The sequence below is a fragment of the Protopterus annectens genome, chromosome 11.part0 (genome assembly GCF_019279795.1).
Source record: "Protopterus annectens isolate FY-2018-M chromosome 11.part0, PAN1.0, whole genome shotgun sequence".
Lineage (NCBI taxonomy): Eukaryota > Metazoa > Chordata > Ceratodontiformes > Protopteridae > Protopterus > Protopterus annectens.
The window spans coordinates 534,294,995-534,311,205 of record NC_056745.1 but is presented as its reverse complement, the minus strand read 5'-3'; the positions used below and the strand labels follow the sequence as shown (position 1 = coordinate 534,311,205).

General features: G+C 42.4%; 1 protein-coding gene across 1 annotated transcript in view; it reads left to right on the top strand.

Moving 5' to 3' along the window:
• Positions 1-16,211, top strand: part of XPOT (exportin for tRNA) — a 3,393,313-nt gene that overhangs the window by 574,576 nt on the left and 2,802,526 nt on the right. The window contains exon 8 of the mRNA XM_044088045.1: positions 5,282-5,450. Coding sequence (XP_043943980.1) covers positions 5,282-5,450 — 169 coding nt within the window. The remainder of the gene's footprint in view (positions 1-5,281; positions 5,451-16,211) is intronic.

Below are 16,211 nucleotides of genomic sequence, written 5' to 3'. Positions count from 1 at the left end.
GCCAGTCGCCAGTTCGCCGGTACTCAGTGAGGCGCTTTCTCAGCCCCAGATACCTGCTACTTCTGATTCGCAGGCCTCTACTGAGACCCATTCAGAGTCCGGTATGCCGCGAGATGCTTTAACTGTGGAACCCGTGGATGTCTCTACCTTGGATGGGTCCACAGCCGCTGTGCAGACACCGGCTTCTGAGGGTGTATTCAGGCCTACGGACTTGCATATTAAATCAACACCTCCTTCATTACTTAGGCCTAAATCTCGATCCATGTCTAAAAAACTGACGCCCAGGCCACATGCTCAGGCCTCTATGCCTAAAAAACAAATAAGAATGGCTGAAGATCTAATAACTCTAATCAGGGGTAGACAACCCCCCACCCCTTCTAAGAGGCCTAGGACTGAGGTTGATTATTAATCTTCTGATCAGGATTCTGTTTTTTCTGTCTCTTCTGATTATCTGGATTTGGCCTCACCTACTTATGAGGACTCTGATGCAGAGGACTCTATTCCCTCTGCTTCCCCTCCTGAGGATTTTTCTTTTTGGGAAACCTTACATACTCTTAAGGGAGCATTTCCACTGGGAAAGCCAGCATTTTTCTGATTCAAAAAAGAGGCTTAGGGATTTCCTTCTCCTACCTTAGCATAGGCCTTTGGCTATTCCTCTGGTACTAGACATTGTTGTTGATACTTTCTCTGAATCTAGTTTGGCCCCTGATTCCCTGCCTCCTGCTCCTGGAAAACCTGACCGATACTACAGGGTCCCTGAGTCCCACAAGTTTCTTTTCAAATATCCTATTGCAGATCCAGAGACTATTTCACAGGGGCCCAAGGGCATTAAGGCTTCTACTGCTAAAAATCCTACCTCTTCTGATAGAGACTCCAGGGCGCTGGATAGATGGGGTAAGAAGGTTTACACTTCTGCAACTTTGGCCATTAGGGCTTTAAACTGACAGTTTCATATGTTAAAATATCAGCAACATGTTATTTTACTGCTTAAACAGAAAATGATGATGATTCCTGACTGTGTGGAGAAAAAAGAATTACAGGATTTAATGCATTCTGCCGAACAAGTTGGAAAACATACTTAGCAATGTGGTTTTGATTCATTAGAGGCCTCTTACAGGGCTGCTGTTACTGGATCTGTGCTCAGAAGGCATGCTTGGTTTAAGGAGCAATCTTTGCCTGATTATGTTAAAGGTAAATTGTTGGATGCTCATTTAAGTCAGGACCGCCTGTTTGGCAACAAGGCTGAGGAAGTTCTTAAAAAGATTGAAGATAAAGTTAAATCTATGCAAACTGTTAGATTATTTACAAGTTCAGCCTCCTAGATTTAGTAGGCACTGGCCCTCTAAGAATTGGTCCTTTCCAGCCTCTTCCAGGTCTACTCACGCCAAACCCAGACACAGCAAACACCCCAGGTTTCAGTCCCAGGGGACTCACAGAACTAAGCAGTGGAGGGCCACCACTTCCAAGTCTGGGAATAGTAAGACCCCCCCCCCCCCTTTGGTAAACTGTCTCAATGACTTCCTTTTAAAATTTCCAAGCACTTATCAACTGGCTGCCCCTTTGGGGGGAAAGATTGCTCTTCATGCAAGGAATTGGGAAATCATTACCCAGGACAAATGGATTTTAAATATAGTGTCCCAGGGATACAGATTTCATTTCCACACATTGCCAACACCAAGTGGGTAGCCGGACCCACCCCCAAATCAGTGGGCAGAGGCCCAAAAACAAGTACTTTCTCTCTTAAGCATGGGGGCTATTTAACTGGTACCAGAAGAGGAAAAGGGACAAGGTTTCTACTAGAGACTTTTCCTGGTACCCAAAAAAGACAGTTCATGGCGTCCTATCCTGGACCTGTCTACTCTAAACACCTTTTTGGAGATTCCAAAATTCAAGATGCCAACTCTTCAATTACTTCCTATGCTAGACAAAGATGCCTGGTTGGCAACACTAAATTTAAAAGAAGCATACCTGCACATCCCAATCAGGGAATCTTGCAGAAGATACCTACGCTTCAAAGCAGGCTACACTCACTATCAGTTTTCTGCACTGCCCTTTGGCTTATCAACTGCGCCCAGGGTATTCACAAAGTGCTTAGCTCCAGTTATTGCATGTTGCAGGCAAAGAAATATTCAAATGTACCCATACCTGGACGATTGTCTAATTCAGGCGGAAAGCCAGGACATACTTTTAAATCATCTGGCCTTTGTAAAAAGGGTTCTAACTTGTCTGGGGTACACCATAAATGAAAAGAAATCACACCTGGTACCCTGTCAACAAATTATATTCCTGGGAGCAAGCTTGAATACAACTTCCCAGATGGCTTGCCTCACGCCAGAGAAACAAATTAATTTGACAACCTACTACAAACAAGTGGCCACAAAAACCCTGTTATCTGCAAGACAAATACTGCAAGCCTTGGGATTCATGGCGGCCTGCATTCTTCTAATTCCATATGCAAGACTGCATATGAGGAAACTACAGTGGTATCTAAAAAGCCTCTGGTGTCAACATTCTCAAGGCCTGGAAACAATGATTCCTATCATACCTTGCCTACGCCTAGAGTTCCTTTGGTGGGCAGAGGCCTGCCACCAAAACTAGGAACTACGTTTCACACCACCCCCTGCCACCCTAACCCTAACAACAGATGCATCAGACTTTGCGTGGAGGGCTCACCTGGCAGGGAAGTGCATTCAGGGCAAATGGAATCTAAGTCAAATGCACCTGCATATCAATCAAAAAGAAATGTTAGCTGTACAGAATGCTCTGACAGCCGTTAAGGACCACATTCTTCCAGGACAACTAATGGTAAAGATGGACAACACCACTGTTATGTGGTACATAAACAAGCAGAGGGGTACACATTCTTACCTCCTCTGCAGACTAGCCATGGCATTGTGGAACACCGCCTTGAGCTACTAAGTGCACCTACAAGCACAATTCTTGCCAGGAAAATTAAATACACTGGCAGATGGACTAAGCAGAAACCTCATGGACCCACATAAGTGGAAACTGGAACCAAGGATTTTCAACATGTTGACAAGCAAATGGGGGAGCCCAGATATAGACCTGTTTGCCTCTCCCTGGAACTACCAGTTGGACAAATGTTGCACAAGGACTCCCATCAAACAAGCCTGGAAAGTGGATGCTCTGTCTTTCAGCTGGAAAAACTCATCAGTCTATGCCTTCCCCCCTCTGCCTCTGCTCTCCAAAGTACTGCTAAAAATCAAACCGGACAAACCAAGGATGATTTTGATTGCTCCAGACTGGCTGCGCCAACACTGGTACCCCCTCCTGCGCAGTACATCACGGTTATTTCCGTGGCACCTGCTTCAGACTCCTTCCCTGCTGTCTCAGCAGGAAAACCAGATTCTGCACCTTCAGCTTCCAACACTGAACCTTGCAGCCAGGCTAATTACTTAATCTCTCCTTTACCATCCCTCAGCAAACCTGTGGTGGATGTTATCTTCGAGGCAAGGAGGCCTAGTACTAGAAAATCTTATGCTGAAAAATGGAAAAGATTCTGTGCCTGGAGCCAGTCTCAAGTGATGAGCACAGCAGCGCCCAATATACCTCCGATTTTACAATACTTAACTGAGATGCTTCACACAGGGCCTGTCTTTTTTCCTCCATTAAAATCCATGCCTCAGCCTTTTCAGCTCATTATAACACAGAACCTCCCCTCTTCTCTCATCCACTGCTCAACCAGTTCCTCAGAGGGGCAAAAATTTGAAACCACCCAGGAGAGCTCCAACCCCAGCCTGGGACCTTAACTTTGTCTTGGAGAAACTCACTCTATCTCCTTTCGAACCAGCTGCTACTGCAGACTTAAAATTGATTTCTTGGAAAACAGCTTTCCTTTTAGCAATCACTTCAGCTAGAAGGGTATCTGAATTACAGGCCCTTATGGCATTGGAGCCTTTCATCATCTTTCATGCAGACAGGGTCCCTCAGAACCAATCCATCCTTCATGCCCAAGGTGGTATCCAGTGTGGCTCTTAATCAGTCCATTCATTTGCCATACTTCTTTCCCAATCCACAGAATAAAGGGGAATGGGTACTGCATTCCTTAAATGTGCACAGACAACTTAGATTCTACTTGGACAGGACTAAACCTCAAAGGAAATCTGAACAACTGCTGGTAGCATTTGCTGCAGGGGCAGAGGGGAAGGCTATTTCAAAGCAAACCATTTCTAAATGGATAAGCCATTGCATTCATTTCTGCTATAAGCACCATGGAAAACCTATACCCAGGGGATCAGACCTCACTCCACAAGGGCTGCATCTACCTCTACAGCCTTTCTCAGAGGCTTCCCTACTAGGGACATCCTAGAAGCTGCTACCTGGAGTTCTGTACATACTTTCACCAAGCATCATTTGCCAATTTTCACTTAGTCCAGAGCTGGCTTTGCCACTGAAGTCTTGCAGGGCCTTATAGCTGGCCCTAATGCTATCTAAACTCCTCCTCCCAACCATAGCTTTGGGAATCTACCCAAATGTAATGACTGCAACAGTGAAACACGAAAAACATACTACAGTTTTGTACACTTACCATAAATGTAGATGTTCGAGTGTATTCACAGTTGCAGTCCTGGTTACCCTCCCTCCAGCCCACTAACTTCTTTTGGCTAAACCTCTACTTTCCTTTACTATGCTTAAAAGCCTTTTTGGTGTATTTGCTTTTTTGTTGGAGGTATATCTTTGTGCTTTTATGTTTAATTGCTTCCCATTAGGGGGGCACCTGACATCTGGGGCAAGAAAAACTGATGTAATGGCATTGGCTGCATGTTTTATATCCCTGACGACATGGAAGAAGGGACAGCAACCAATGCAGGACCCAAGACTTTGTTAATCAGGCCAACTGAGGGCAACCTGCAAGCAGATAACCCAAATGTAATGACTGCAACAGTGAATACACTCAAACATCTACATTTATGGTAAGTGTACTTAACTGTACTTTGTGCTCTTAGGGGAAATGCACCTGCTTATAAAGTAAGAGACAGTTTAATGCATTTTATTAGTATTTGTCATGGTTTGGGTGTAATATTACACTAAATTCTCTAAATCACATTTATTTTAAAACATATTTCCATTGGCCTATTTACTTGTGAACCTGAATGAAACATTGCTGTGGAACAAATGAATGTGACATTTGGGTTTGGATGACTGCCAGTGATTTAAGTGCTGGACTCAACTTGCTTTGTAGTAACACTCTTACTTTTCTTCCACTAGGAAGATCCTGTTTGGAGAGATTTTGTTTCTCATGAGATGTGTTTTTTGGTAGGTTTGTAAATGTCCTCCTGAAGTTCATGTCTGTGGATGTCCTTCGTGAAGAAGCATGTGACTGTCTCTCTGAAATTGTAAACAAAGGGATGGATCCTGTTGATAAAATGAAATTGGTTGAATCTTTATGCCAAGTGTTGCAGTCAGCTGGTTTCTTCAGTATTGAACAGGTAGGATAACATTTTACTCATTATTTTTTCCTTTTGGTTAAACATCTAATTTTGAAAGCAGTTGTTACTGAAGTAATAAAGTACAGTGATTGAACATGGTAATTATAGTTGTCAGAAAGCCATAACATAGTGATGTAGTTGTGCATTTTTTTAAAGGTTTTGAAACTGTTAACATGAACTGACTAAGTTACTTCCTGGGACCCCATTTATTACGTTTAGCAATATGTAACACACATGCTGACTGATGTCTCTTTTTCATTGTACATAAGTAAATTAATGGAATTTAATTATTTTTCCAGATCTCCTTATTTTTAGTGTCTTCAATTCATTCTGCTGCAGTGTGGATCCCCTAAGCTCTTTCCCAGCATGACCCACCTGTTGTTTTTCTCTCTGGGTCTTTTTATGGTTACTCCTCTGAGCCAGGGACAGCAGCATCCCCTTCAGTGCTGTGATGGTAGTTCTCCAGGAGAGCCACACAAGTGTTTCTGGGAGTTAGTGAAGGCAGGGTGCTGTTGCTTTGAGATAAATCATATCCCCAGATGTGTGATGAGGTTTACTTCTAAGACTGAGCAGCATTGTGACCTGGCAAAAAGAAGCATCCTACCCTGGCAAAAAGAAGCATCCTACCCTATGACCAAGGATGTACACAACTCCTTCCCATCCACTCTCTCTTACAATAACACTCAAGCCCCCAGTCTGCACCTGGCTTCCTTAAGACTGCTCATATACACGTCATCGCATCCTTCCCCACTCCAAGGAGATGGTAATAGGTAGACTGTCTTAATTCCTTCTTTCTTCCCTGCCATTTCCAACATGAACTGTGCCATGAATTGAGCAAAGGGCAGTTGGATCACAATCACAAGGCTTTATTCGTCTGCTCCATAGAGCTGCCTGGATTGCAGATTTGTTTACAGTGGGTAACCCATTAACTTTTGAACTGAGTGTGACAGAAACATTGCCTGACATCCTCCCATTGTAGACCTGTTAGCAAAATTTGCAGTTTCCCCCAATATTCAGCATTTCAGCAGTGGAACTTTGCATTTATTTTTCACCATGCAAACTTGCTTTACTTTGTGTGTCCTGCAAGTGTTTACATTTAATGCTTAATTTTTCTGACTCTGCCAAGAATGCGTTATTAAATTCCCAGATTTCACTCAACGTTAGTGACATTTGCCTAACAGACTTTTTCCATTGTACTTAATGCCTTCCAGCCTAACATTTGTCGATCAGTCCCTTTCTTCCATAGGTTTCAAAACTGGGCAGTGGGCAGAGATGTCATTGTTCTCTTTGGAGTAAATTATGCTTGACACTGCATCCTTGCTTGCATACCATTGGGTGTTGAGGTTTGTCCTTGCCCAGCAGCCTGACCCCCCCCCCCCCCAGACCAGTCCTAATAATTGTTTAACTTGCCACAGATCAACACAGTAGTCCCACTCCATGCTTGGCTGTATCATATATTAGATAGTACTAAGAGGGCAGTTTTGGATTAAAATTTTGCTCCACCTCCATGTGGCCTTCCAGCTGGGTTATTTCATACCTGTTCTGACCATGGCAGGAAACCATTCAACACCGATTCACATAGACACATTTCAGTTTTAAATCATGATTTTAAGGTGTTTGTCTATACTAGCTGAGTATAGCAAAGGTGTTATCAAAACTGGTTTGGATTAGAGTGGTTTTGCAGAGGGAATGTAAATATTTGACAACAGTAATAGAACAGTGATGATCCGGAGGGAGGCAAAGTGTAAGAAAATACCACTATTTTTGGTAGGTCATGATTCAGAGAAAGCATTTGATAGTTAGTCATTTGGGATTTTTGTGAGTAGGCTAGTGGTTAGCAGGAATTAAGGTGGGAGGTTTCTCCTAAAACTTTTAGAGCTGAGGAAGCAGGCAGGGATGTTCTTTCCCTTTTTGTTTTTTTTAGATTCATTGGGAAAGAAAATGGATACTCAAATTCAACAATACAACTGATTTGCTAATCAAGAAAACTTAGATTTATTTGCAGATATTGTTTTGTGCTAGATAAATCCAGAAAAGGACTTGATCCAGATCTATTTTTGTAGCTGTTGTAGACTTAATGGTTTAAAATTAAAATAAGTTTAAAAGAAGCTGGGTCTGAGGCATCTCTACTCTATAAGTAATACAGCCACCACAGCTTTCTTCCAAGATGCTGTTACTACCGCTTCCCTTAAAAATGTTATTAAAGAAAACTTTTAGATCTTTTATCAGTGTTTTCCCTTCTACGTTCCAGACTTTCCCACAAATAACATCTGTTCTTAGAGAACTTAACTTTTTGATTGCACATCATAGTTTCTATCTCATCTTCTCCTGTCTACTTGACTATTACTTGTTGGGCCTCATCTTCCTTTAACCTTGGCAAAATGAATTAGTTTTTAAATATTTCCGTCTGTGTCTTTCCTAGATTTCCAATGTTTTTGCTTTATACAAATTTTCATTACGTTTCTGAAATATCTAATAGCTGCTTTAGGATATCTTCTTTCAGGCTCCCAATCTTTGGTGACAGCTGTTTCTAGTTCTTATCCAAGTATTCCCTTATGTCCCCTTTTGCATTGTGCAGTTGTTTGTATTCTGTGAGATTCCCCTTATTCTTCAATACTTCAATCTTCAACATACCCTCTATTTAATTCCTGCAACTTTTCCCCACATTTTTCTCTGTTACTTCTACCATGTTCTTAAACTCCATTTTCATTTTATCCCGTTCACAAGCTATCCTTTCTGAAGAAGTTTGTCTTACCCAAGAAAACTAAGTTAATGCTTGTTTACCTCAAAAAGTTGCCAAAATCAAAAGCAATCTTTTACCATAAAGTTGACAAGTAATACTATCATTGAAACTGCACTTCCACATGGCCGATGGGGGTTCAGGAGCTAGTTTATTTTTTTGCATCTTGGCAAAGCCTTTTTATACACAGGGAAAGGATTTTTTGAATAAACTTAGTAAATTGGAGGCTAAATTTATTATTAATTTTAATACAGTTCATCCTAAAGGATTGAACCAGGAACTAAATGTTAATGTGAATTAAATGCTTATTTAATATAGTTCTTTGGTTCTATATAAGCACTTGTAAGGTTCCATTTGTTTGGCTGTTTTGTTCTTCTTTTAACTTTTATACTCATTTCAGATTGTTTGTGTATGCTCACTTTAAATTGTTCTTATGCAATCAATTAAGTTGGATAATTATGTTAACACAAACAGTTTAGAAGCACTGTTTAAAGTGGATGTGTTGGTGTTGAATTTTATTCCCATTGAAGGCGTATTTGTCGAAGTACTAGGAAGCACCAATAAATCAATTACGTTTGTATCACAGGAGTTTGTGTGTATTGTGCCCTGCTTCTACTATTCAGTCCAGTTTAACTCTTTTCAGTTTATCTATGGTATTACATTAGGATGAAATGGGCTTGTTCATGGTGCTGCGGTAGCCTTGTCCCCTCACAGACGTCCTGTTCGATTCTCAGCTAGAGCGTCTCCTGTGTGGAGACATGCGTGAATGGGCGTACCTTTGTTGAAGGTTGTGCGTCAGGGTTGGCAACTCGGCACGTAAAAATCTACTGCCAGTCATTAGCGGACCGGAGTTCTGCTGAGGCGACCCCTAACCGGGAAAAGCCAAAAGACACAACAACAACAACATTACATTAGGATGAAATGGCTAGGATTATAATGACCTTTGGGTCGATAGCCTAGTGACCTCTTTTTTTTTATTTTTCCAAATCTTTTGGGTTTCTAATACCATGACAGGAATGGACCCCATTCCTAAGTCAAAGTACGATTAAATTTCATAAAGTTAGTATTGTTTCACTCTGTCAGCCAAAAGTGCTCTTCTCAGCACCCGCAATGTGCCCAGTAATGATGACTCCAGCAATTCGTACAGAGTTGCATGTATTGTTAGCGTATTTAAATAGGATTGTAGACTCTCTTTTGTAAGACCCATTGCTCCTGTTGGAACTATCTGGGTATCTTTCTTCCATATTGCTCTCGATTCTGCTTGCAAATCCTGATATTTTATGACTGTCTCTGTCTCTCTACACAGGACACTGTATTCACTGGGTGTGGCGATTTCTATGATCAATGCTACTTCTGTCTTCTTTTCCTAGACCACTATATCTAATTTTCTAGCATCTATCTTTTGAACTCTTGGTAATGGGTGAACCCATGTGATGTACACTTCATCATTTTCTATGATGCTTTGTGGCTGATATTTCCAGTGTTTTACAGCCACTTCATTTCCATAATGTTTGCACAATACCCAGTGCAACAATCTTGCCACATTATTATGCCTTTCATTATACAGCCCTTCTGCCATTATTATGTCGCAACCGTTTCCAATTCTGTTTTACAAAACTTACATTTGTCTGATGTTCATCGTGTTTCACTGTTGCAGTCATTACACTTGGGTTATCCTGCTGATAGGCTACCTGCAGTCTGCCTGAATTCCAAAGTCCTGGTCCGGCATCTGTTGCTGTCACCTCTTCCCTGACGTCAGTGCGCCAGGGGTATACAAGACACAGCAGACGCCATTTTCTTCAGTCTTTTTTGCCGCGTGGTGCCTGAAGCTAAAGCAAGTGCCGGTCAGCCGACTCCTGAGATTTTCGAAATTGAATTTCAGATCTGAAGTCTTCAGTAAAGCTAAGTACCCCGTTGGGGAAACTTTTTCTTGCTCCAGACCGATGTCAGTAAAAGTTAACAATTGTATTTCTTGTGGGAAGCAAATACGTCATAAGGATTTTCATTCATTCCTTGCCTAGGCCCTGACCACGACATTGCTAGTTGTTGGTTTTGTGCTAGATTCAACCAACACACTATTAAGCGTCGGTTCGATTTTGCTTTACATTACTTTGGCCGAAGGTTTAACTGTATAATGCCGTCGGAACAACCGACGACTGGAGTTCATAAAAAGCGCAAGGACAAAGAAAAAGACAGGCATCCGAGGTCCAAAACAGACGACGAAGCCTCTTCTAGGCCAGTCGCCGGTTTTCACTGAGGCGATTTCGCAGCCCCTGACACCCGCTACCTTAGAGCCACAGGCTGCCTCCGCCTCCCACGGTGAGACAGCTAGGCCTCTGGAAACTCAAGGTATTTGGCCTACGGAAACAATTCCCTCAGATGGGTCCGGTGCCGCTGAGCAGGCATCGGCTTCTGAGGGTGTTTTCAGACCTACACAGCTTACTATCAAGACCACTTCAGCAGCTAAGGCAAAGTCTAAAACATCTTTAAAGACAAAGAAACAAGTACAGCATTCTCCTGGACAGTCATCCATGCCAAAGAAACAGATGCTCAAAATGGCCGAGGACCTAATTACTTTGATCAGGGGTTCCCATCCCCCTCCTGATAAAAGGCTTAGGCAAGACACTGACTATGACTCCTCTGACCAGGTTTCTATTTCTTCTGATTCCTCTTCAGAACAGGGATATTCTCTTCCTCCCTATGAGGACACTGATGCTGAAGAATCTATCCCTTCAGCCTCTCCTCCTGAGGACTACTCTTTTGGGGGAACCCTGCACACCATGAGGGAATGTTTTCATTGGGAGAGCCGGGATTATTCAGAATCCAAGAAAAGGCTCAGACTATTTTATTGCCTCAGCACAGGCCTCTTGCTATCCCCCTGTACTAGATATTGTTGATGTTTTTTTCTGAATCCATTTTGACCCCTGAATTTTTACCCCCTGCACCAGTTAAGCCAGACAGGTACTACAGGGTTCCAGATTCTCATAAACTTCTTTATAAAAACCCTGCTGCTGATCCTGAAACTATTTCTCAGGGTCCCAAAGGGGTCAAGGCTTCCACTACAAAAAACCCTGTTCCCTCTGATAGGGATTCTAGAGCACTGGACAGATGGGGGAAGAAAGTTTACACCTCTGCTACTTTAGCTGTAAGGTCTTTAAACTACCAGTTTCACATGCTTAAATATCAACAATACCTAATGTCTTTGCTAAAACAGAAAATGCTTACAAGCCCTGAATGTCCTGAGAACGAGGAAATGCAGGATTTATTGCATGCAGCTGAACAAGTGGGAAAGCATACTTAGCAATGTGGTTTTGATTCATTAGAGGCTTCTTGCAATGCTGCAGTTACAGGTTCTGTCATTCGAAGGCATGCTTGGTTAAAAGAACAGAGTTTATTTGATCATGTTAAAGCAAATTTATTGGATGCTCCATTACAGCATGATACTTTGTTAGGTGTCAAGGCAGAAGAGGTGTTAAAAAAATGGAGGATAAAGCAAAATCTATGCAGACAGTAAAGGATTTCTTACAGGTTCAGCCGTCTAGATTTAGCAGGAACTGGCCTTTTAAGCATTGGTCCTTTCCAGTGTCAGACAGGCCACAAAGAGGCAGATACAGACGTCCAAGAGGTAGATCTCAGCCCCAAGGCTCATACAGACCTAAACAATGCGGTGCTTCAGCCCCCAAAGGCAGAGAAGACAAATCACAACCTTATAGGTAACAGTCCCAATGACTTTCCTGTACAAATACCAAGCACTTACCTTTTGGCAGCACCCTTTGGGGGGAAACTAGCACTTTTCTCGCAAAACTGGCACATGATCACCCAGGACAAATGGGTTTTGAATATTGTTTCTCAGGGTTACAGGTTCCACTTTCACACCCTACCAAGGTCAAAAGGTATGCCAGACCTGCCACACAATCAATGGGCAGAGGCACAAAAACAAATTACTGCTCTCATGGACATGAGGGCTATTCAAAAAGTACCACAGCAAGAGCAGGGGCAAGGATTTTACTCAAGACTTTTCTTGGTACCCAGAAAGGACAAAGCATGGAGACCAATACTGGACCTGTCTATCCTAAATACCTTCCTGGATGTCCCGAAATTCAAAATGTTGACACTACAGCAACTTCTACCCATGCTGGGCAAGAAGGCTTGGCTAGTTACTTTGGACCTCAGAGACATATCTGCATGTCTCAGTCAGACAATCTTGCATTAGATACCTCAGATTCATAGCTGGCTCAATGCATTACCAATTATTTGCACTGCCCTTTGGCTTATCTACTGCGCCCAGGGTCTTCACAAAATGCCTGGCACCAGTAATTGCATTTTGCAGACAAAAAGGAATTCAAATATATCCCTACTCGGACAACTGCCTTATTCAAGCAGTGAGCAAGGACATTCTACTAAAGCATCTGGCATTTGTAAAAAGATTGTTAATTTGCCTAGGGTACGCAGTAAACAAAAAGAAATAAAAACTAGTGCCCTCTCAACAGATAATATTCCTGGGTGCAAGCTTAAATACAACTGCCCAGATGACTTATCTCACGCCACACAAGCAAAGGCAACTGACTCATTACTTTCAAATGATGGCAACAAAGACCCAGCTACCTGCAAGAAAAATTCTGCAGGCTTTGGGCTTCATGGCATCCTGCATTCTGCTAATTTCATATGCAAGACTGCATATGAGGAAGCTACAATGGTGTCTAAAAAGTGTTTGGACTCAACATTGCCACAGCCTGGAAACAATAATAACTCTTATTCCCTGCCTGCAACAGGAGTTTCGATGGTGGGCACTGGCCTGTCACCACTACTAGGGACAGCCTTTCACTTTACCCACAGCCAGTCAGACACTAACAACAGATGCATCGGATTATACTTGGGGGGCACACATGGCAGAAAAATGTATTCACGGCACGTGGTCCGAGAACCAAATGCATCTTCATATCAATCAAAAAGAGATGCTAGCTGTACAAAATGCCCTGACAGCCTTCGAGGATCTGCTACCTCCAGGACAACTATTGCTAAAGACAGACAATACTACAGTTATGTGGTACATAAACAAGCAAGGGGGCACACACTCCTACCCTCTCTGCAGGCAAGCCATGACTTTGTGGAACACAGCACTGACCTGTCAAGTTCATCTGCAGGCACAATTCCTGCCAGGAAAGAAAAATACTCTGGCAGACAAACTAAGCAGAAACCTCATTGACCCTCACGAGTGGAAACGAGATCCGCAGGTCTTCAGCATGATAACAAGGAAATGGGGATGCCCAGACATAGATCTCTTTGCCTCCCCTCAACTGCCAACTACAGAGATATTCTGCACAAGGACTTATCACTCTCAAGCATGGAAAGGGGATGCTCTATCATTCAGCTGGAAAACCCTAACAGTTTATGCCTTTCCACCACTGCCTCTCTTAACCAAGGTACTCCTAAAAGTCAGACAAGAGAAGCCAAAAATTATTCTGATTGCCCCAGACTGGCCACGCCAGCACTGGTACCCAATCCTAAAGAGCTTGTCTCATGGCTCTGCCTGGACTTTACCACAAATTCCTCATCTTCTGACTCGGCAAAATCAGATCCTGCACAGCCAACTCAGAACTTTAAATCTAGCTGCATGGCAAATAATGTAGCCACTCAGAACACACCCCTCTCTCTAAAGCTGTTATGGATGTCATTTTGGAAGCCAGGAGGCCCAGCACCTGGAAATCCTATGCAGAAAAATGGAAGAGATTCTGTGCTTGGAACCAGGCACAAGGACTTGAACCACTTGTTCCAAGTATTCCTCAGATTTTACAATACCTAACTGAGATGCTGGACAAAGGCTTATCCTTCTGATCAATTAAGATCCATGCCTCTGCCATTTCAGCTCATTACAATACGGAACCTCCTATTTTTTCACATCCACTGCTAAGACAGTACCTCAGAGGGGCAAAAAATATAAGATCCCCAAGGAGAGCACCGATATCTACATGGGACCTCAACTTTGTCTTGGAAAAGCTAACACTGCCTCCTTATGAGCCAGCCAATACAACTGATATAAAATTCTTATCATGGAAAACTGCTCTGCTCCTAGCAATAACTTCAGCAAGAAGAGTCTCAAAGTTACAGGCATTAATGGCAGTGGAACCTTTTATCATTTTTCATCCAGACAGGGTTTCTCTAAGGACAAACCCAACATTTATGACAAAGGTAATATCCAGTGTGGCTCTTAACCAAACTATTCATTTGCCAACATTTTATCCAAATCCCCAGAATAAAGGGGAGATACTTCTGCACTCTTTGGACATACACAGGCAGTTACGTTTCTACTTGGACAAAACAAAAGCTTTCAGAAAAACTGAGCAACTGTTTGTAGCATATGCTGCAGGATCACAAGGAAAGGCTATTTCAAAGCAGACTATTTCAAAGTGGATAGGACACTGCATTTGTTTCTGCTATGCACAGTATGGCAAGTCAGTGCCTAAGAATTAGGCCACATTCAACCAGGGCAGCAGCCACTTCAGCACCTTCCTCAGGGGAGTAACAACCAAGGAAATTTTGGAGACTGCAACTTGGGGTTCAGTGTACACTTTTACCAAGCGTTATCACCTACCTCTTTACTCTAAATCCAGAGCAGGTTTTGCCACTGCAGTTCTGCAGGGCCTCTTAGTCAATCCAAATCCTATTTAGACCCAGCCGCCCGACCCCAGCTTTGGGATTCAACCCAAGTGTAATGACTGCAACAGTGAAACACGATGAACATAGTACAGTTGTGTACCAACCATAAATATAGATGTCGGAGTGTATTCACTGTTGCAGTCCAGGTTACCCTCCCTCCATCCCCCTTTCTTTGCTGGGACTTACCTGTACTTCTCTATTCTATACAACCTATGTGGTGTATTTGCTTGTAGATGAAGGTATTGTTTTATTTTAGTGTATGTTTTTATAAGCAATATGTAATGCCTACCTTATTGGGGGCACTTGACATCTGGGGCAAGAAAAACTGAAGAAAATGGCGTTTGCTGCATCTTATATACACCTGGCACACTGACGTCAGGGAAGAGGCGACAGCAACCGACGCCGGACCAGGACTTTGGAATTCAGGCCGACTGCAGGTAGCCTGCCAGTAGGATAACCCAAGTGTAATGACTGCAACAGTGAATACACTCGAACATCTATATTTATGGTAGGTACACAACTGTACTTTTCTCCCACATGTTCAGTGGACTTAGTGAGCTACATACACGTTGGTTTACAATCTTGGGCTGCTAATATTAACTTTTCATCTCTTGGTTTAAATTCACCTCTCCTTAACCATTCCTGTACTCGTTCCTGATCAACATGAGGTTCTTCCAGAAGTTTTCTGTACTTGCAACTATATTTATGCTTTTTTCTCATTTCTTATCTTCTCATCTGGTCCTTCACTTTATTCTTTCTTTTGTTTTTTGGCACAATCAGTTGCTGCCTGATTTTTATCTACTTGTGATTTGATTTCCATTCCTGCTTGACGCCGATATGCTTTTGCTAGCCTAAGCAGGGAAGATATCTTAGATTTATTCTCCTCCATGTTTCAAAACTTACACTATGTTTGAGTCTTGTGAGGTCAGCAGATGTCTGGAGTCCCATGATTGCAGATCTATACATGTAATATCAATTTCAAGGAGGGCCATCCCTCCTTCAGAATGGGGAATATATAATATTGGTTAGCACTGATTTTTTATAAATCATTTGGTGAGCATGAAGCATCCTTCTTGTTTTCCTGTCTAATCTGTCCAGCACGTTATGAGGCCAGTCAGTCACTCCAAAACTGTAAGTTAGGACAGGAGGAGCAAATTGGTTTATAGCTTGGATTTTGTTCTTAGATGTCAACGCTGTTTTCAGGATTAATTCAAGTCTTCTAAAGTACTCCTTACTAAGTTTTATTCGCATTTGTTCATGTTTTGTTGTTCCTTCATCAATTCCCAAATATTTATACACTCAGTCTTGCTCAAGTTTTTTTATATCAGTCTTGTCCCAAACTGATGTTTTCTTGGTGCTGCAGT